This window comes from Trachypithecus francoisi, unplaced genomic scaffold (genome assembly GCF_009764315.1).
Source record: "Trachypithecus francoisi isolate TF-2019V2 unplaced genomic scaffold, Tfra_2.0 Lachesis_group11, whole genome shotgun sequence".
Taxonomy (NCBI): Eukaryota; Metazoa; Chordata; class Mammalia; order Primates; family Cercopithecidae; genus Trachypithecus; species Trachypithecus francoisi.
This window is the reverse complement of record NW_022681456.1, coordinates 2348115-2369130: the sequence shown is the minus strand read 5'-3', so window position 1 is coordinate 2369130 and position 21016 is coordinate 2348115. Positions and strand designations below refer to the sequence as shown.

Below are 21016 nucleotides of genomic sequence, written 5' to 3'. Positions count from 1 at the left end.
TGTACTGCGTGGCTGACAAGCTTTTATTAGTTTTATGTCTATTACAATTAAGCAAACACTATTACTGGTTAATTGCAAAAGTTAATAAGTAAATTAGTTGATGAGTTACTTACTCCCACCCTGGCAGAGAGGCATGCACACTGACGTTATCCACACCATCATTTGCCAACTGACAAGCCAATAATTAGAGCGATTATGGCAACCAGAACCACTGACACAGCAATAATTATCCACTTTTTCTGTCAAAGAAAAGCAAGCTGATTACATCACACATGGTTAATTTCATATTGCCACATTAAAAGACATCCTTCATTCAAAATAAAACGACGTGACCGGGTGCAGTGGCTCACGCCTGTAATCCCAGCACTTCAGGAGTCTGAGGCAGGTGCATCACCTGAGGTCAGGGGTTTGAGACCAGCCTGGCCAACATGGCAAAACCCTGTCTCTACTAAAAATACAAAAATCAGCTGGGCATGTGTCTGTAATCTCAGCTACTCAGGAGGCTGCGGCAGAAGAATCACTTGAACCCAGGAGGCAGAGGTTGGAGAGAGCCAGGATCATGTCACTGCACTCCAGCCTGGGCGACAGAACAAGACTCCATCTCAAAAAAATAATAATAAAATAAAATAAAGCCAAACACCCATCAGAACTCACTTTAGAAGCTAAGTTACAGGACCCTGCTTAATCCTGTTGGGCGATTTCCTGAGAGAGTGACTTAATAAGGTCAGGCTACTTGGAGATAAGCTGCTATGTAACTGTTATTTCAGGTTTCATCCATGGGGACAGCACGACCTTGTGATTTTGCCACATTTCTGATGACTGAGACATGCAGTTAGTCTTCCGCATGTACAGAGGTACGGGCCTGCTAGCTCAGTGGCGGAGAGCCCCACTGCCTCTTCAGCAAACCCTACACGCTCAGCACTCGGCCTTTCGCGCCTTCTTTTATGTTCTTGGTGGTTACTTCTTCACTGCTCCTGACATAGAACACAGAAAAAAAAAAAAAAAAAAACTCTTCTACAAACGGTGCCTGGCCTCCCTCCGAGGGCCACATGGCTCCCTAGGAATAAATGCAGGACACTAGGAGTGGGGATGACCCACACCTGAGCCAGGGGCAGCAGCAAAGCATCTAAGTGGCAAGGGGACAGGCAGGCAAGCCAGGAGGGTTCCATTAGCAGGCATCTAATCAAAAAGACAGTGTCATTTCTGAAACAGGCATCACGTCTCTCACCAGTTTACACGCCAGGTACCATACAGACCCCAAGCACCTCACAGAGCCAGGCTTGCTCATCCACAGGGGAGAATGAAACCGTCTACACACCCACCACCTTCCTCCTTTGTAAAACCAATGGACTTTCACTATCGTTTTCACAGGACTGACGTGTTCAGGTCATGGAGAAAGGAACGGGGCTGCCTTCTTTTAATGAAGCTGACTTAGGCCTGGAACTAAGTTAAGCACTTTATACAGGTATCTCTTCACCTCAATTTACATTAGGGGCCAATTGTTTTAAAGCAATAAATGAAATAACGTGAGAAACCATGTCTGGTATTTCAGAGATGAGGAGCATACTTAAACACACCCAGGAAAAGCGGAGGGTGTGCCCTGGCAGCTGAGCCTGCAGCCTGGGGGGTGTGAGTGAGGGTGTGGCCTGGCACCTGAGCCTGCAGCCCAGGGGTGTAAGCAGAGGGTGTGGCCTGGCGGCTGAGCCTGCAGCCCAGGGGTGTGAGTGAGGGTGTGGCCTGGCACCTGAGCCTGCAGCCCAGGGGTGTAAGCAGAGGGTGTGGCCTGGCGGCTGAGCCTGCAGCCCAGGGGTGTGAGTGAGGGTGTGGCCTGGCACCTGAGCCTGCAGCCCAGGGGTGTAAGCAGAGGGTGTGGCCTGGCGGCTGAGCCTGCAGCCCAGGGGTGTGAGTGAGGGTGTGGCCTGGCAGCTGAGCCTGCAGCCCAGGCATGTAAGTGGAGGGTGTGCCCTGGCCACTGAGCCTGCAGCCCGGGGGTGCGTCTGAGGGCCATCACCTGGAGGTGCATCCACACACACAGTCTCACTCCATTTGTTCCTAACTCGGTGAAAATCTCTCTTTACAGAACTTCTGCTGACATCGCACTGAGCCGTCAGCCTCTGAGAAAGGCACCGTGCCCCCACAGCGGTCTTCAGGAAGCGTGAGGGGATACCCAAGCCGGGCTGGGTGCTTGGGTATTCATCTTTCTCCACACTGGAGTGAAAGGACCAAGGACGGCCAGGCAGGGACACACGTGAGATGCACAGGGCCCAAGTCACTCGGTGGAAATGTGCTTTGTGGTTTCCTAAGTTTGCTCAGAAGAGCTTTCATTCACGCATGATACTCTTTAGATGCAAAGATATTAAAACTCATTTAGAAATCTCACACCATCCTCAGCATCTCTGTGTTTAGCACAAGGAGGTGACAATGTGGAAAACCCATAATCTCTGCAGCGTCAGAGGCACTATGATAAAATGCCTAAGTTAGGAGAATAAGTTTCAAATTTTTGCCCCGTAACAAAAAAATCACACAGGGTTCCCTGAACCCTTTTAAATGTAAAGTCTGTGCATCTTAAGTGAAAGGGGCTCCCTTCTTTTGAGAATCCCTTTAAGTGGGTGCTACCTAAGATTGCAGGTCCACGGTCTCAAATAATTCTCTTCTTTCCTCCAAACCAAGAATTCACAAATAACCTAAATAAAAAATCAGTGTTCATTGCATCGAATGCGTAGCCAACAATTTGGTGCCAGGCACCGTGGCTCACTCCCAAAGTGCCTGTAATCCCAGCACTTTGGAAGGCAGAGATGGGCAGATCACTTGAGGTCAGGAGTTTGAGACCAGCCTGGCCAACATGGTTAAACTCTATCTCTACTAAAAATACAAAATTAGCCTGGCATGGTGGCGGGTGCCTGTAATCCCAGCTACTCAGGAGGCTGAGGCATGAGAGTCACTTGAACCCGGGAGGCGGAGGTTGCAGTGAGCCGAGATCACTCCATTGCACTCTACTAGCCTGGGCAACAAGAGCGAAACTCCAATCCAAAAAAAAAGAAAAAGTGCTGGGATCGCAGGCATGAGCCACCACACCCAGCCCTAGGGTTTTAATTACTTAGAACACAAAAGGGTTTATACTACAAATAATTCATCCAATAAACTTTTTAAAATTTTTAGCAAAAAGAATTATTTCCATTTTAAAACAAATTATTTTAAATTGAATATTTAAAACAAAACATTTATTTAATTAATTATTTCTTGGAATACCTTTTAGGCAGGCTTACATCAATGTATTACAACTTGAAACCAAATAAAGAGAAAAACGCAGCTTAATTCTTCCAAGCCAAACTCACCCTTCTCGCCTTGCTCTGATATTTGATAGCTTTTTTTGTTTCTTCTTTAGCGTGTTCTACATAGTCTGTGGCATTCATAACGTTTCTTTCTATGTTGTTGATCATTTCACCCTTAAAACAAAAGTTTCAAACTTAGAAGACATTTTCAAATGGCTTAATTATGTATCTTTAAAACAACCATAGAACAAAGTTTTTATGTAAACATGATGTGCATGTAACGGATACTGAGGGTTTTTTTCACATTTACAGAAAGGTAAAAGATGAGGCCATTATACATGTGCCGGTGCAAAGCAATCAAAACTCAACTTATATTTTAAAAAGAACGGAAAAGAAAGGGCTGCCATGTTGATGGTTAAAGGCATCTCAAGTCAATTCTGAGATACCTTTGGCACGCAGACATTGCGACAGACGGGCAGGGGGAGGAGGCAGCCCGCTTTCGGCTGAACTAGTATCTTACCATTATGCAGACAGACAACGTACAAAGAATGACATCTTTTCCACAAAGTATAAAATTGTAACTACTTCTTCAAATCAGTACACTGAGCACAGCTCACATCTGACAGCTGACTACATCAATGAGCAAACTGTAAACAGAGGTGAATTCAGCGAAGTGTGAGGGAGAAAACGTATTACCTGGTTTTCTGTCCACAGACACAACCTGCAGCAGTGAATCGTAAAGCATTGAAGAACGACGGACAGTTAACTCACTCAGTCACAAACTTCAACTTACTAGTAAGCTCTGACTATGCAAACATTTGCATTAGGTGAGTCAGTATAATGTAATACCAACAGACTTCTCAAAGGAAACAGTGAAACAGAGCCAGGGATACAGTCATTTTTCTAACCGAGCTTAACGCAATGCATTTGGTATAGAGCAATTACAACTGAAGTCTAAGGTACTACAAAAGCTTCAGTAATTACAGAAATCATCTCTCATTCTTTCTGGCCAGCTGGTTTCCTTTGGAATGCTTCCTGGAAATAAGTAGCCAACGGTAATCAGACTCTCTACTTCTCATATCATGAATAGCAATGGGACCCCCCAAATCAGAAAGGAGTAAGATCGTCCCATCCCTGCCCTCTGTGTAGCTGTTGGTTTCCTCTAGCAAATGCTTAGAAATACAAACATTAGCCGGGCATGGTGGTGCACACCTGTGGTCCCAGCTGCTCGGGAGGCTGAGGCGGGAGAATTGCTCGAGGCCAGGAGGCAGAGGTTGCAGTGAGCCAAGACTGTACCACTGCACTCCAACTTGGGCAACAGAGCAAGACCCCATCTCAAAAAAAAAGAAAATATTGGCATGGTGCCTGAGTTTTTCACACACATTCTCATGATAAAGTTCCTCGAAATGAACAGTGTTTCTTAACAAGGTTGGTGAGGCAGGCAGGAACAATCCTGTGTGTGGATGGATTCCTATCCCACCTTACACAATCCAGGCAGTCCCAGAAAATAAGCCCATCAGATGTGAACCTACTTAGAGGACGACTGCAGCCAAAATAGATCCTGAAACCAGCCTCAGGAGGAGTGAGGAAACCATTTTCTTAGGAGGGTTCGATATAAATGCTTCCGCTTCACCTGGGGTCAGCTGAATCCTAACCAGCAACAGAGTCCTATCTCCATAGTATTTGAAAAATAGGCAGAGGACTTTATTCAAAGGCAAAGAGCGAGTGTGAACTTCCCCATGCGCATCACGGAGCATGTGATCTGTGATCCATCCCGTACTTTACATGGAGTTAAATACATACATACATATATATAGTTTTTTTTTTTTTTTTGGAGACAGGGTCTCACTCTGTCACCCAGGCTGGAGTGTAGTGGCGTGACCATAGCTCACCACAGCCTTGAACTCATGGGCATAAACAATCCTCCCACCTCAACCTCCCAAAGGAGTTTTCTATTTTTTAAGAATTGCATTAACTCTTCAGTTCACTCAGAAGGGCCTTTCCACTCCTGCTGTCACTCCCTGCCTGTCACTGGGCAGATGGGAAACCCCGTGTAACAGGCACAAGCTTTTACCTGTGTCATAGATTGTATCCCCACTTGGGGTTGACTCTTTCAGACATTTCTCCTAGTTATTACTGTAATATATGCTCCTTGCAGACAATCTGAAAATAAGTACTTTTAGAGAAGATTAAAATTCCCATAGTCTCATGCCAATACACTGTTTGATATACGCCTTTCCTTCTGTGAATACTGTTTTATGGAGCCGAGCTCACACCACGTTTGTGTTTATGTATTCACACATATGCATGGACATACGAAGAGATCTTTGTATCTCCCTTTTCTCCTAATTCTAGCACATACATCTGTGTATTTCAGTGAGAATTCTCCATGAACAAAGTTAAGGTTGCCTGTGGTTGCCTAAAAGGCTGACCTACGAACGCTCCATAATTTAATTCACTGGACCAGTCCCTTCCTGTTAACACTTCGACTGTCAAAGCCGCTTCCAGCATTTCAGCATCACACATAACACTGCAATTAACTTGAATTTGGTGGATTCAAAGTAACAGCTTTCCTAGATACATCCACTAGATAGAGTGGGATGCAGTAAGATTTTACAGGTGACTGTATCTCTCTTGGAGAATGCAAGAGCCTGTAACTACCTGAGTCTCCACAAACATAGCCATGTCCATGAACATCTCATGCAGCTCTCTGATGCTGGTCTCCAGCTTCATGATGTCCTTGTGACGTGACTCGATTTCATTGAGAGCTTGTCTAGTAATTTGTGAATCTGATATAATCTTGGAAAAACAAAAATAAAAGAGAATATTAATAAACTTACGATGGGTTTGGGAGTTACAGGGTTTTTAAAAAGCTCTGTCTACAGAAGAGGACATGGAGCCACAGGGCCGTGCCCCCACTCACGTCGGAAGTGAAGATGGACGGCTTCCCGCTCTCCAGCATCTCTTCCAGCTCGTCGTCTGTGGTGGTTCTCCCAGCTGAAAGAGCCGCAACCACAGCCCCACTCAGAATGCAGCACAATTTAAAAACGAGGCCGTTTGCAACCATAAGTTAGCAACTACAATCGTAGTTGTTAGCATTTTTCAATAATTTTTTAAAACCTTTTCTTAAGCAGATACTGACAATGAGAAATGAACCTAAGATTGAGAAGCAGGAAGAACTAAAAACACTCCAAAAAACTTTATGTGATGAACAATACAATTTCATTTTAATATTAGTGAGAAACAACTGCAGAAAGGAAATCGGTAAACAATGTTTTGGCACACTGGTTTCCCTAAGAGTTTAACTCTGCCTCATGTAAAAGGGGGTTAAGCTGAATGTAGATGTATTAAATGGGGATCAATAAAGTCTATGTAATGAGAGTCAGATGCCTGAACACTTTCCGTGTTTTGGGAGGGAGGCTTGCTCTGTAGCCCAGGCTGGAGTGCAGTGGCGCGACCTTGGCTCACTGCAACCTCTGCCTCCCAGGTCCCAGTACAAGCAATTATCCTACCTCAGTCTCCTGGGTAGCTGGGATTACAGGCACGCGCCACTATGCCCAGCTAATTTTTGTATTTTTAGTAGAGATAGGGTTTCACTATGTTGGCCAGGATGGTCTTGAACTCCTGACCTTACGATCCGCCCACCTCGGCCTCCCAAAGTGCTGGGATTACAGGCACGAGCCACCGCGTAAATGTGTAATGACTTCTAAGAAACATGTACACAGGTTTTTGGAAACCTAAGTGTTAATTACTATTTTTCATAGTTTGTGCCACAGAAAACAAAAGAAAATGAATAAATGTCATAATAATGCAAATGTCATCTAAGAAGCAGCATTATTCATAATTGCCAAAAAGTGGAAACAATGCAAACATCTGTCCCCCGATGCCTGAGGGAGCAAACTGTGGTCTAGCCACACACTGATGTACAATTCAGCCACAAAAGAAAGGATGCTTTGGGGTTTTGTTGTTTTGTTTTTTGAGACAGGGTCTCACTCTGTCGCCCAGGCTGGAGTGCAGGGGCACAATCACAGCTCACTGCAACCTCTTCCTCCTGGGTTCAAGCAATTCTCATGCCTCAGACTCCTGAGTAGCGGGGACTACATGGGTGCGCCACCACGCCCGGCTAATTTTTGTATTTTTTGGTACAGGTGGGGTTTCACCATTTTGGCCAGGCTGGTCTCGAACTCCTGACCTCAAGTGATCTGCCCACCTCAGCCTCCCCAAGTGCTGGGATTACAGGTGTGAGCCACCGTACCCAGCCTGGGTCTTACTCTGTCACCCAGACTGGAGTGTAGTGGTGTAATCTCAGCTCACTGCTGCCTTGACGTCCTAGGCTCAAGCAATCCTCCTGCCCCAGCCTACCAAGTGACTGAGATTATAGGCACACACCCCATGCCTAGTTTATTTTTTAATTTTTTTTTTTTTTACAGATGGGGTCTTGCTATGTTGTCAAGCTGGTCTTGAACTCCTGGCCTCAAGTAATCCTCCCATCTTGGATTCCCAACCAACGTGTTGGGATTAGTATACATGTGAGCCACCACACCCCACCCACCCCATGGTGAAACCTTGCAAAAACTGTGTTACAGGAAAGAAGTCAGTCACAGAAGAACACATAGTGTATCATTCCATTTATACGAAACATCCAAAATTTATACAAAACATCCAAAAAACGAAATTTTTGTACGAAAATGTACAGGGCTAAAAAGTAGAATGCAGTTGCCTCGGGCTAGGAGAAGAGGAAATGCAGAGTGACTGGTGGTGGGTGTGAAATTTCCTTTTGGTGTGATAAAAGTGTTCTAAAATTGATTGTGTGTGGAAATATACCAAAAACCACTGAATTAATTGTATGCCCCAAATATCATTCACATATTAAGAGATTTACTTCTAAATAAAGTTGTTGAGATGTCATTTAACGAAAAAAGTTTAAAGTTAGTAAATTGCAAAATTTGTTTACTTACACTGTTTTTTGGGAGGTAGTTCTCAATCATTTAAAAATCTATTTAAGGGCAAACATGGTGGTTTACATGTATAATCCCAGTGCTTTGGGAGACCAAGGTGGAAAGATTGCTTGAGGCTAGGAGTTTGAGACTAGCCTGGGCAACATAGCAAGACCCCATCTCTACAAAACATAAAATAAAATTTTAAAATCTATTCAAAATAGCTCAATAAGGAGATTCTCCCAGTTTTGCTTTGCTTTTTTAAAAACATGAAAAGTGTTTTAAATAATGTAAAATATAATCATTAAACTAGAAATTTCAGCTTGGGCAACATAGTGAAAACCTCATCTCTACAAAAAATAAAATTAGCCAGGCATGGTGGTGTGTTTCTGGGGTCCCACTCGAGAGGCTAAGGTGGGAGGATCCCTTGGAGGCCACAATAAGTGGTTATTACAACATTGCACTCCAGCTTGGGTGACAGAGTGACTCTCAAAAAAAAAAAAAAAAAACCTAAAAGTTACAGCTCATGTCTCATGTTCACAAAGCTCTTCCCACTGGCTAACTGCTAAGTCTGAGAAACAGCCTGGGGTTATGGCATGTGAAATGCAGCGTATATTCCTAATTCCTTATCCGGAATGCTGAAATCCAAAACATTATGAAACCTGGCTTTTCTCTTAAGCTTGATGTCAATATTCAATGAGCGGCAAAATCTGACCTCAACTGAGTCATGGCTATTTATAATCTTAACTCATCCCACTTACTGTGAATACTCATCTTTCTCTGGAGAGCTATGTGAATGTGCCTGATTACAGGGTGCAGTCCTAGACCCCACCTGGGGATTACATAATAGATCTCTTATACATCATACTATCTTCCTAAAATCTTAACAGTTCTGAACTCTGAGACACATACAGCCCCAACCATTCCAGAGGAAGCACTGTGGACCTGTCTAACATGCCCTGGTACAAGAAGAAACTCGCTTGCCATTTGAAGAAATAAAGCACACCGCACAGGGAAGATATCCTGTGATACGAGGTAAGAAGCCTGCCCGGCGACAGGGCTGACTGCAGGAAGAAAGGAAGGGAAAAAGTGGTTCTAGGTGCAAGGATTTGGAGAAGACACCGCAGGAAGACATCCCGCCGTGTGGCCAGAGTGACGCCATCCTGAAGCAAAACTGCCGTGGCGACTGATGTTTGACTCGCGCATGCCAAGCTGCTCTGCAACGAGGTCTGAAGACAATGCCTGTGGCGCAGGCAACCTCTCATCCAGATGCTCATCCAACCCGATCCGTGGTCAAAAGTCTCGTCAAGCAGGTCTGCAGACAGGGCCGGCTGCACGCGTTCTAACCGGAAAGCCTGCTTTATAAAGAACGCTTTCGGGAGGGCAGGAGGCTGTGGGCATCCACCGTCTCTGTCTCTCGGGGGCTTGTGTTCGTACGTCCCTATTCAATGCTTCCTTCCGAGAAACTGGATTTGTTAGCCTCTTTCTTTGGCCTCTCTGCTCGCTCAGCCTTTGGGGGTGACTTTGCATAGATCTGCTCACTTCGGAAGAGCCACATGGTGGGTTTAGAATTTAACAGACTTAAAAGAATTACTAAAAAAAACTCCCAACATGTATATGATACTTCATTGCTTATAAGACACTTTCACAAACAGTACGCACTCAATAGAGCACGATTGCGAGAAGAAACTGGAAATGAAATTCTGTGGGTTAAGATAAAATCATGTGGGAAACAGAGAAGAGACAGGTGATCTGATCACACCACAGGATTCACGGGGAGTGAAGACAGGATGGACCTGCAGGAGAGACGGCGCGGGGCCTTCAACGCCTGGCTGGGGGACTCTGTGCTAGAAAGTGCTCACCACAGAGTCCCAGAGCGCAAATCCTCACAGCGCGACCAGCTGCCTGGAATGATGACTTTCACTTTAAAAAGGACCAACAGATCCCTGAAGTCAAAGCGGTTGTAGAAACTTTTCACGTAAAAGCAGTCTAGTCGACATGATGATGGAGCACTTCTGCCTAGTCGACATGATGATGGAGCGCTTCTGCCTAGGCGACATGATGATGGAGCGCTTCTGCCTAGTCGACATGATGATGGAGCGCTTCTGTCTAGGCGACATGATGATGGAGCGCTTCTGTCTAGTCGACATGATGATGGAGCGCTTCTGTCTAGGCGACATGATGATGGAGCGCTTCTGTCTAGTCGACATGATGATGGAGCGCTTCTGCCTAGTGGACATGATGATGGAGCGCTTCTGCCTAGGCGACATGATGATGGAGCGCTTCTGCCTAGTGGACATGATGATGGAGCGCTTCTGTCTAGTGGACATGATGATGGAGCGCTTCTGTCTAGGCGACATGATGATGGAGCGCTTCTGCCTAGTGGACATGATGATGGAGCGCTTCTGTCTAGTGGACATGATGATGGAGCGCTTCTGTCTAGGCGACATGATGATGGAGCGCTTCTGCCTAGTGGACATGATGATGGAGCACTTCTGCCTAGTGGACATGATGATGGAGCGTTTCTGTCTAGGCGACATGATGATGGAGCACTTCTGCCTAGTGGACATGATGATGGAGCGCTTCTGTCTAGTCGACATGATAATGGAGCGCTTCTGTCTAGTGGACATGATGATGGAGCGCTTCTGCCGGGAAGGAGCGACAGGGACCGTCTTTTCCCTGCCACTTGAAAGAACGACAACAAACCCACCAAAATCTACAAAACAATGATTTCAAGACCCTGAGCGTCAGGCCACACACAGATTCCCAACAGATGGAAACAAGCCAGGTGAGCCTGCCGCTGCCCTCAGGTGGAATTCTCGTGTAGGCCACAGAGCAGACAGGGCCCAGGTGGAGCCCAGGGGAGGTCCTAAGGCAAAGGCACAGAGCTCAGGGGAAACCAAGGCAACCAGATTTGCAAGATGGAGTACGAGAGATGAGAGAGATGCAGAGAGCGAGCCGCACAGACCCCGCATGCTCACTGGAGGGCTGACTGGCGTGCCAGAGGGAACACGCTGCCAGGCAGATGAGGGTGCCATGAGGCTCGCGGCCATCAGAGCAGGTACTCAGAAGGGTCTTGTGTCAGGAGTGAGGAACGACAGGCCTGCAAATAAAGCTTCTCTGCTCCCTTTAAACACAAGATCCCAAAGGGTAAACCATGCTCATGTGATTTAACTACATTCTAAAACAAAGCCCAAGGAGATTTACAAAAATACTCAAAATACAGAAATACTCACCACCCAACAAAGTAACATTCACAATGTCTGGCACACACTTGAAATTTACCAGGCTTGCAAAGAAGCAGGAAAACACAAGCCACAGAAAGGAAGGAAATCAACCAATCAGAGCAGACAGGACACTGGAGTTGGCAGACAAAGATGTGACAAGTTACTGCACGTGCGTCCCAGGTGTACAGTGGGGAGCAACACGGGAGACATGGAAAACACCCAGCAGAACTAGCAACAGAAACCACAGGTCTCAGATGAAACATACACTGGAGGAGGTTAAAGGCAGATCACACAAGGAAGAGAAACTGACCAAAACCAAACACACTGGAAAAGAGCATCTAAAACATGAGGAGCCTCGCTGAGCTGGGGGACAAGGTCAAGCAGCCTGCAGCCTGGCAGGTGTATGACAACATTCTCTGAGGGGGACGTGCAGCGCTGGGAGCCGGGATGGGCCTGAGGCTTCATCTGACCTGCGAGCTGACACGCTGGCCCGCCAGGACTCCGTGGAGGCCAGCAGAAGGTCCGAGGCCCCAGGTCAGGGACAAAGGGCTTTCCTACTCACAGCACAGCAGGCAACCCGAGGCTCATGAGCAGCTGTCCACAGCCCCAATCTCATGGGGAGAGAGAGAGCAGCCACAGTGGGACCTCACAGTGGGTCTGTGTGTCTGAAGGACCTGAGCTTGGGAACCCCAATCTTTCACAATGGGGAGTCTGCAAACCTGACCAACCTTTATCCCCGAAACAGACCCGTCTGTCCCCGAAGAAGGCGCCATCTCCACTGCCATGGCCAACGGTCCCCACAGACACCCTTGAAAAGAGTCTGGGGCAGTAGGGCTGCGGCCTCTGCTCACGGACAAGGAGAGCTGCGGGGAGCCACGAAGATGGCCCCGAACCAGGGCAGGATGGGACTGAGGACACAGAAACACTCAAAGAGGAAATGACTGAGCACTCTCCCAATCTCCCTGAAACTCTAAAAGCAATCGCAATGAGCAAGGTAAACCCCACCGCTCAGGACTTCCTGAAGAACAGGTTTGCCCAACTCACGGCACAGGAAGCTACAAGTGGCCTTTGGGTTTTACAGTATTGGTGAAAAGAGACATGGAATTCCTTTTCTGAAGTTAAAGTCATTTGAAGCGAGACCCTAAGGGAGAAAAACATGATTTTAACAAAGACGGAGTCTCCGTTACTCACTTATCTCCAGCTGGCGCTGGATGCGGCCCTTGCTCCGCTCCCGAAACAGAGTCTGTGCCTCATTGTACTCCGCCATGGCTTCCACAAACTTCCGAGACAGCACCGAATGCTAACAACACAGGAAAACTACATTCGTATCTGAGGGCCATGCCTGCTACTGAAAGTGACATGCAAGACATGCATTTTGGAAACTCAAACTACATGTTATTCTGTTCCTGCAAATGGAAAATGACAGTGGCAAAGTCCCCATGATAGCATCTGTGCTAAGAACTTTGCATGCATCATCTTACCTAATTTTCACAAGAGCCCTATTATGCCAGTCACATCCCTCTTAAAGAAAACCATGACTTTGAGGTCATTAGCCCAAGGTCACAGGCTTTTCTAATAAACATGGATCACCGCTGGGACCCAGGCAGGCGGACCCCAGAGTCCGCGTGCTTCATCGCCTCGTGCCCACGAGGCCTCAGGGCTCTGTCTTCCTCTGGGCTGCACCACAAACCACTGAAACGTGGCGGCCTGATCACAAACACTCAAATCATTGGGATAATTCCTGCTCTTCGGAACAGAACTCTGTTGATGGATTGAATAGGTTTTTCTTCACAATAAAGAGATGTTCTATAAATACTGTGAAAGGAAAATAAAATCGCAGGACCTCACACTCACTACCCCAAAGGGACAGTTAAGCTTAGGAATTGAGTCATGTAAAACACTGCCCTCCCTCCTCTTCCCAAACAGATGGCTGCAGGGACAGAAGGCCGCATACCTCCCCAGCGGCCTCCCGCACAAAGTGCTCACAAGGAAATTCCTCGTGGGTCCCAAACTCTTTCAGAATCCATATCCCCCCAAAAACTAACTCTAAAACAGAGTTCTGCTGAGCTCACCCTGACAATGTCCATCAGCCACTTATCTTCACCAGTACAGGACAAAGACAAGACTACAAGTCACCCTCGGCCCACCCCGAGAAATGCATGGATAGCTCCTCCCTCAACTCAGGCTCACATTGGCCCAGGCAGGAGGCACGGGAGGAGTGCAGAATCGACCCCCACTCCTCTCTTCCCACATGTGAAATGTGAACACAGTGAGCACTGACCAAAGCCTCACAACAGCGTGGCCACCTCGCTGCCTACTCCCACTTTTTCTCTTTTTTTTTCCCCCTTTCCTCCTTTCTCTCCTGCCTGCTCTTTCCCCTTTAAATATCAAAGTCCTCAAAACCCTCTTCGGGAAAGGCACAAACCAGAGATCCTACCCTAATTTGTATTTCTGTTTTCCAAGTGTGTCCTCAGCTTTGGCAAAATAAACCTCTGTCTCAGATACTTTTGTTTTATAATACTGTATTATTTTTGTGCAGAAATACTGTGAGGATAAGCATGACAGTAAAGATGAAATTATTTGGAGTCTGCAAGAAGAAAGTAAAAACACTTATTCTGCGGCATTACTTCAATCTAAACGAGGCTGATACCAAACCTGGGTTCTTCGTATCCGAAGATCCACTGAAGTCCGGTTCCCACTCTCATCCTGATCAAAACTTTGTTCAATAGCTAGGAACAAATAGGAAATAATTACCTTCCAAATTTAAAAGTGAAAATGTTTCAAGCCTAACTTCAAATTCCTTTTATTTCTTATCTTTGAAGTACCTTTATAAAACTAAAGCTAATGAACAAGTGACCTTTTAAAGCAATCTACTAAAGAGACAATCCCTCAATAGGAAATTGTTTTTTGAGACAAGGTCTGGCTCTATCACCCAGGCTGCAGTGCAGGGGCACAATCTCGGCTCACTGCAACCTCCGCCTCCCAGGCTCAAGCAATCCTCCCACCTCAGCCTCCCGAGTAGCTGGGATTACTGGCGTGTGCCACCACATCCAGCTAATTTTTTTTTTTTGTACAGACGGGATTTTGCCATGTTGCCCAGGCTGGTCTCGAACTCATGAGCTCAAGTGATCCACCTGCCTTGGCATCCCAAAGTGTTGGCATTACAGGTGTGAGCCACTGCGCCCAGCCCCATCAAGAGGAAATTGTTACTGCTCTTCAGAAGCATGTACATCTAGATACACACAGATATATATACACATATATGCACACATATATACAGATACGCACATATACACATATATGCACACATATATACACAGATACACATATATACATATATGCACACATACACAGATACACAGATATGCACACATATATACAGATACACAGATATATACACATATATGCACATATATACACAGATACACAGATGTATATATACATATATGCACACAGATATACACAGATACACACAGATATATATACAATATATGCACACATACATACATATACACATATATGCACACATATATACATAGATATATATACATATATGCACACATATATACACAGATACCGATATATATACACATATATGCACATATATACACAGATACACAGATGTATACATGCATATATGCACACATATATACAGATACACACAGATATATATATACACACATATATACACAGATACACACAGATATATATATACACACATATATACACAGATACACACAGATATATATACACACATATATACACAGATACACACAGATATATATATGTACACATATATACACAGATACACACAGATACATATATACACACATATATACAAATACATATTACTCATTCAAAAAAATGGAAACATAATCAACAAATTTTAAAACTGGGTACCACCAAAGGGAAAGGAGAAACAAGGCGGGGACAAAGAAAGAAGCTAGACTCCGAATATGTTTTATATATTTGACTTCAGAATAACATAAATACTTCACAAAACTATAATGCAAAATTAAATTTTAAAAACATTAATCCCTAAACTTCAAAGGAAAAAAATGAAACAAACCTAACAGTAAGTCAAGTTAATGATATAAACACACAGAGAAGCCAGGTGTGGTGGCTCACGCCTGTAATCCTAGCACTTTGGGAGGCTAAGGCAGGCAGATCACTTGAGGTCAAGAGTTTGAGACCAGCGTGGCCAACATGGTGAAACCTGTCTGCACTACAAATACAAAAATTAGCTAGGCATGGTGGCAGGTGCTGTAATCAGAGCTACTAGGGAGGCTGAGGCAGGAGAATTGCTTGAACTCAGGAGGCAGAGGTTACAGTGAGCTGAGATCGCGCCATTGCACTCCAGCCTAGGGGACAAGAGCGAAACTCCATCTCAAAAAAATAAATAAACACACAGAGGAAAAACTATTCAAAGTAATTTTAAAACCCAGTAATTTGTAGCTGGACACAGTGGCGTGTGCCTGTAGTCACAACTGCTGGGGGGATCACCTGAGCCTAGGAGTTCGAGGCTGTAGCGCACTATGATCACACCGGTGAACAGTCACTGCACTCCAGCCTGGCCCGCACAGCAAGACCCCAGGTCAAACAACAACAACAACAACAAAAAGTAATCTGATTATATAGCCCAGTAGGATATACCTACAGACAAAAAGAATGACAAAAAATAAAAATAAAAAATAAACTTTTAGGTCGGGCGTGGTGGCTCAAGCCTGTAATCCCAGCACTTTGGGAGGCCGAGATGGGCAGATCACAAGGTCAGGAGATCGAGACCATCCTGGCTAACATGGTGAAACCCTGTCTCTACTAAAAATACAAAAAACTAGCCGGGCGACGTGGCGGGTGCCTATAGTCCCAGCTACTTGGGAGGCTGAGGCAGGAGAATGGCGTGAACCCGGGAGGCGGAGCTTGCAGTGAGCTGAGATCCGGCCACTGCACTCCAGCCTGGGCGGCAGAGCGAAACTCCGTCTCAAAAAATAAAATAAAATAAAATAAACTTTTAAGTAATCATACTCTTGACAGTAGATGCTGGCATAATTATTTTGGGTTTGTTGTGTGTGTACTATGAATAGCAAGTGAATAATTATGTAAGTGTCAGTGAGAACCAGAATTTGGGGCATAGTTGAAAGGAGATAAAGACATAATATCACCCGTATTAAGTAAAAACCCTTTCAAAAAAATTTTTTTAGTCCTCCTTTTATTCTTAATTTGGAGTCTTAGTAAAAAATCATGATTCATTTTATCTTTTTAAAAAATCTTAGCCCAGTCCACTGCAAAAGCCTAGGAAAGAATGGTCAGGTCATCGTCATGTATAGCAATACATTCCCCAGCATGCCGACTTCGGTGTCTAGATAACATTCTTCAGACACAGCAGCGGAGCTCCCTGGGGAAATGGCTGATCCCAGGCCCAGGGCAGGAAAGGGGTGAAATGAGCATGGGTCCTTTGGTCACAGCAAAAAGTGGAAAAGCTGTCGAAGACAATGAGGGGCCTACCAAAAGGACTCAAGAGTCCACCCTACTAGCCAAAGAGACCATCTGAGCGTTGAGGAGAACGCAACAATGAAAACATCTGATGTGTTTAAATCCATGTGTTCACGATGATGGACGAGAAGCAGCAACAGAGACTCTCCCTGGTCATCTCTGGAGGACTCCAGGGAACCGACCTATGAAAATTATACCAGAGAGAGAGTCCAACGCTGATCCTCTCTGTCCTCCGTGATCTGTGACCCAGAATGCGCTTTGGCTCCCTTGGTTAGAGAAGCCAGGTCATTTGTCCCACAGAACCTGCCCCGCTGCACCTTTTGCTGATTTCACCCTGCAACACGTTCAACAGGCTCTGCTGTCCTCTGTATTTACTGTGGGTTGATAGTTAAATTCTCCAAACTTTATCCAATTCAAGAGTTGAAGGGGAAAGGTTTCTTTTTAAATAACTATTCCAGCAACTAAACAAAGAAGGAATAATAAAATCAGGATATTCACGCTTGTAATCCCAGCACTTTGGGAGGCTGAGACAGGCGGATCATTTGAGGTCAGGAGTTTGAGACCAGCCTGGCCAGCATGGCAAAACCCTGTCTCTACTAAAAATACAGAAATTAGCCAGGTGTGGTGGAGGGCGCCTGTAGTCCCAGCTACTCAGGAGGCTGAAGCAGAAGAGTCACTTGAGCCCGGGAGGTGGAGGTTGCAGTGAGCCGAGATCATGCATTGCACTCCAACCTGGGTGACAGAGACTCCGTCTCAAAAAAAAAAAAAAAAAAAAAAAATTCAGGATATTACTGCTTGCAACTTCTAATGAATTATGGATCTTGGAAACAATCATCCATTTTTGACAATATCACAGAATACAAAAGAATGTTATATCTTATTTAAAATTTTACTGAACTTACTTAGAGCCAAGAAAAAATGTTAATATCACCATTAACATCTTAACATAACCATGAGGACATAAAATCTGTAATCAGATGCTGCATCTTTACATTTTAAAAACCCACAAAAAACACCTGAATCAGATAAAGCTTGGAGAATTTAACTACCAACCTACAGCAAATTCAGAGGACGGCAGAGCCTATTAAACGTGCTGCAGGGGTAAAATCAGCAAAATCTGCAGCGTGGCGGATTCTGTAGGACAAATGACCTGGTTTCACCGACCAAAGGAAAAAGTGCCAGAGAGAAAAACGATGGAGGGAGACTCTTTTTTTTTTTTTTTTTTTTTTTTTTTTAGCAAACTATCACAAGAAGAGAAAACCAAACACCGCATGTTCTCACTCATAGGTGGGAACTGAACAATGAGATCACTTGGACTCGGGAAGGGGAACATCACACACTGGGGCCTATCATGGGGAGGGGGAGGAGGGAGGGATTGCATTGGGGAGTTATACATGATATAAACGTCATGCACATGTACCCTAGAACTTAAAGTATAATAAAAAAAAATAAAAATAAAAATAAAAAAAGAGACTCTCATTTTTAAAAGCCTGGGCTTGGTCCTTACTTGGGACTCAATTCAAGCTAACTGTTTAAAAAAAAAAAAAAAGAAAATCATAAGACCACTGGGGAAATAGAACCTCTGCCTGGATATTTTGTCCTATTAAGTAATTAGAATGAATTTGGGTTTAGATATGATTGTGGTCGTGCTGTTGGGAAAGCTTCCGTTTTTGAAATACACACTCATGAAATCTCAGATGCCTGGGGTGGGCTTCAGAATACTCTGGGAGCGGGTCGCGGTGGGAGCTCATGGAGAAGTGTGGAGCTGGGGGGTTGGCTTGTGGTCGCCTCCCTCTGCTTCTGCACACATCTGAAACCTGCCGTAATAAAAGTATTTTATCATCTGCACAGAGGTTGTTTTTGATCTTGATGCCATTCTGCAAAAACCAAATACAATGTGTTCTTCTACCAAATCAAGAAAAAGCAACCTCTGTTTAAGTCCCAGGTAAAAGCTATCAGCCTCCCAAAAAACTACTGCTGTTAAAGCGAATGCAAAACATCATCAAATACATTTCACTGAGTTTGAAAGAAATGAGCAATTAAAGGGTCCATTCAAGAAGAGCTTAGCAATTCACCCTCCCAAACATCTGCAACTTAGCCTGAAATGTCATAAAAAATGTAACACATAACCTTTTTCAGTATGAATTAGTACTCTGAATTTCATACAAATAATTTATTTTAAAGCAGTCACAATTTTAATTTTTAAAAATGTAAAATAACAAAAACCAATAAAGAATAAAATAACAAAAACCCACACTCCCAATTAAACATAAAACTTCAAATTTACCCTTTAACTTGGCTCGAATTTTATTTGCAGTTTTCTTGATTTCTTTGTTCAGATCTTCAAGCTCTTCTTTTATTTCTATAAAAATTTAAAATAAATAAAATACAGCATCTGAGCTATAACATCCAACATAAATGATATCCAATGAATTTCAGTGAAACAGTATGTATCCTTAGTAAATATTCACTTTTTTTCTGTAAGAAAAACTACCACTTATACCAGTGGTTCTCAAGGTGGGTTCCTAGACAGCAGCTTTCATAACTATCAGGCGGGACCTTAGTAGAAACACAAATCCCCGGGCCCCACCCTGGACCTACTCAGAAACTGAGGTGGGGGCAGTGGCCCAGCAAGCTGAGTTAGCAAACCCTCCAGGTGACACAGTTTGAGACTTGCTGGTCTATACCAATGAATGAAATGGCTGCCTAAATCCACTGCTAACACCTAGCCCTGGGAAAGGACAACGAAGACCTAACGATGATCTCAACAAAGTCTCCTGTGTGTGTGCTTTTCTCTGGTGCTATCAGCTGTCTCCCCAGGACGCCCAAATAATCACAGCCACCACTTCAGTGCTGCTGGGCCGGCTGCCCTGGCCTGGCTTCTCAGACACTCAGGGCTGCAAGCAGAGGGCGATGGAGGCAGGGGCTGGCCTCCTGATATGGAGGGAGGCTGGCAGAGCAGGGCCCACACTCCAGGGCGGTGCTGAGAACTAAGGCCGCCCCAGGGCGTCACAGCAGCCTCTGCTTTCATGCCTGGCTGCCCCAGAGCCCAGGGAGGGTGGCAGGATGTCTGCTCCATGCCGCACACTCACGTCTGCCAGTCCAGTGGCTGGAGTGGCCTGAAGGGGGTTTCCCTCTCCTTTGGCCAGAAGTTGCTGAGACAGGAAGCCCCGCCCCGTCTCTGGGAGACAGGAAGGCCCCGCCCCGTCTCTGGGAGACAGGAAGGCCCCGCCCCGTCTCTGGGAGACAGGAAGGCCCCGCCCCGTCTCTGGGAGACAGGAAGGCCCCGCCCCGTCTCTGGGAGACAGGAAGGCCCCGCCCTGTCTCTGGAGCCCCTGCTGTCCTGTCACAGAGCCCTGCATTTGCCTCTCACTCAATCCCACAGGCATCAGCCAGGGAAAAGGCAAACGTTCCCACCATAGGCAACCTGGCCAAGAATGAAAGCTTTCAGAGATGCCATTCTCTTCCTGGCACCCCTCAGTTGAGCACACGCAGGGTGCCCCGAGTACCCACTGCACACCAGCGCATGCTAAGTCTTCTTTCCATGCTCAGCTATGGTCATCGGATGCAGCCTGGCTCCTCCAGGGTTTCAGAACCAGATCAGAGACTGAGTGATGTCCAGAGGTGAGAGGTCGCGCACCAGTAATACCTACTGAGTACGTGTGTGAAGGCTCGTGCCATCTAAGGAGGCTAAGAAGATCACCAGGGATCTAATAACTCAGTTAAAAAAAAAAAAAAAAAAGATAAGACAAACCCAGGAAGCGCCAACGCCAGGCAGAAACTAACAACGGACGACAGGTTTCACAAAACGCCACGGGCAGCCAGGAGGAGAGGCGTCTACTGCAGCTGTCCCGCAGGAGGGGACATCTGGCCTGGGCGTGGAGAGACTGGTGGCTTCTATTGCAGGCAGGAGAAGGGTCTGCAGCACAGAGCAGCAGGACAGTAGGCTGAAGTGACTGGCGTGGGAGGAGTCTGACTATAGGCTGCCCGGGCAGCAGTGTGCAGGCCCGCCTGACTTTGGGGCTTTTACGGAGGGTACCAGTCAGCACTGAAGGTTTCTGAGCAAAAAAAGACATCAGTAAAGATG

General features: G+C 45.5%; 1 protein-coding gene across 10 annotated transcripts in view; it reads right to left on the bottom strand.

Annotated features, from left to right (window-relative positions):
* STX2 (syntaxin 2) overlaps nucleotides 1-21016 on the bottom strand; it is a 49220-nt gene that overhangs the window by 4462 nt on the left and 23742 nt on the right. For 3 of the 10 annotated variants that reach the window (XM_033220090.1, XM_033220093.1, XM_033220094.1), the window contains exons 4-9: nucleotides 19217-19291; nucleotides 14092-14165; nucleotides 12628-12736; nucleotides 6196-6269; nucleotides 5934-6071; nucleotides 3336-3446 (exon numbers count right to left, since the gene is read on the bottom strand). In XM_033220090.1, the coding sequence (XP_033075981.1) occupies nucleotides 3336-3446; nucleotides 5934-6071; nucleotides 6196-6269; nucleotides 12628-12736; nucleotides 14092-14165; nucleotides 19217-19291 (581 nt within the window). Of the gene's footprint in view, nucleotides 1-113; nucleotides 240-654; nucleotides 975-2011; nucleotides 2209-3335; nucleotides 3447-3968; nucleotides 3994-5933; nucleotides 6072-6195; nucleotides 6270-12627; nucleotides 12737-14091; nucleotides 14166-19216; nucleotides 19292-21016 lie in introns of those variants that run through there. The other 7 variants (XM_033220092.1, XM_033220091.1, XR_004439486.1 and 4 more) reach the window with 6 other exon arrangements.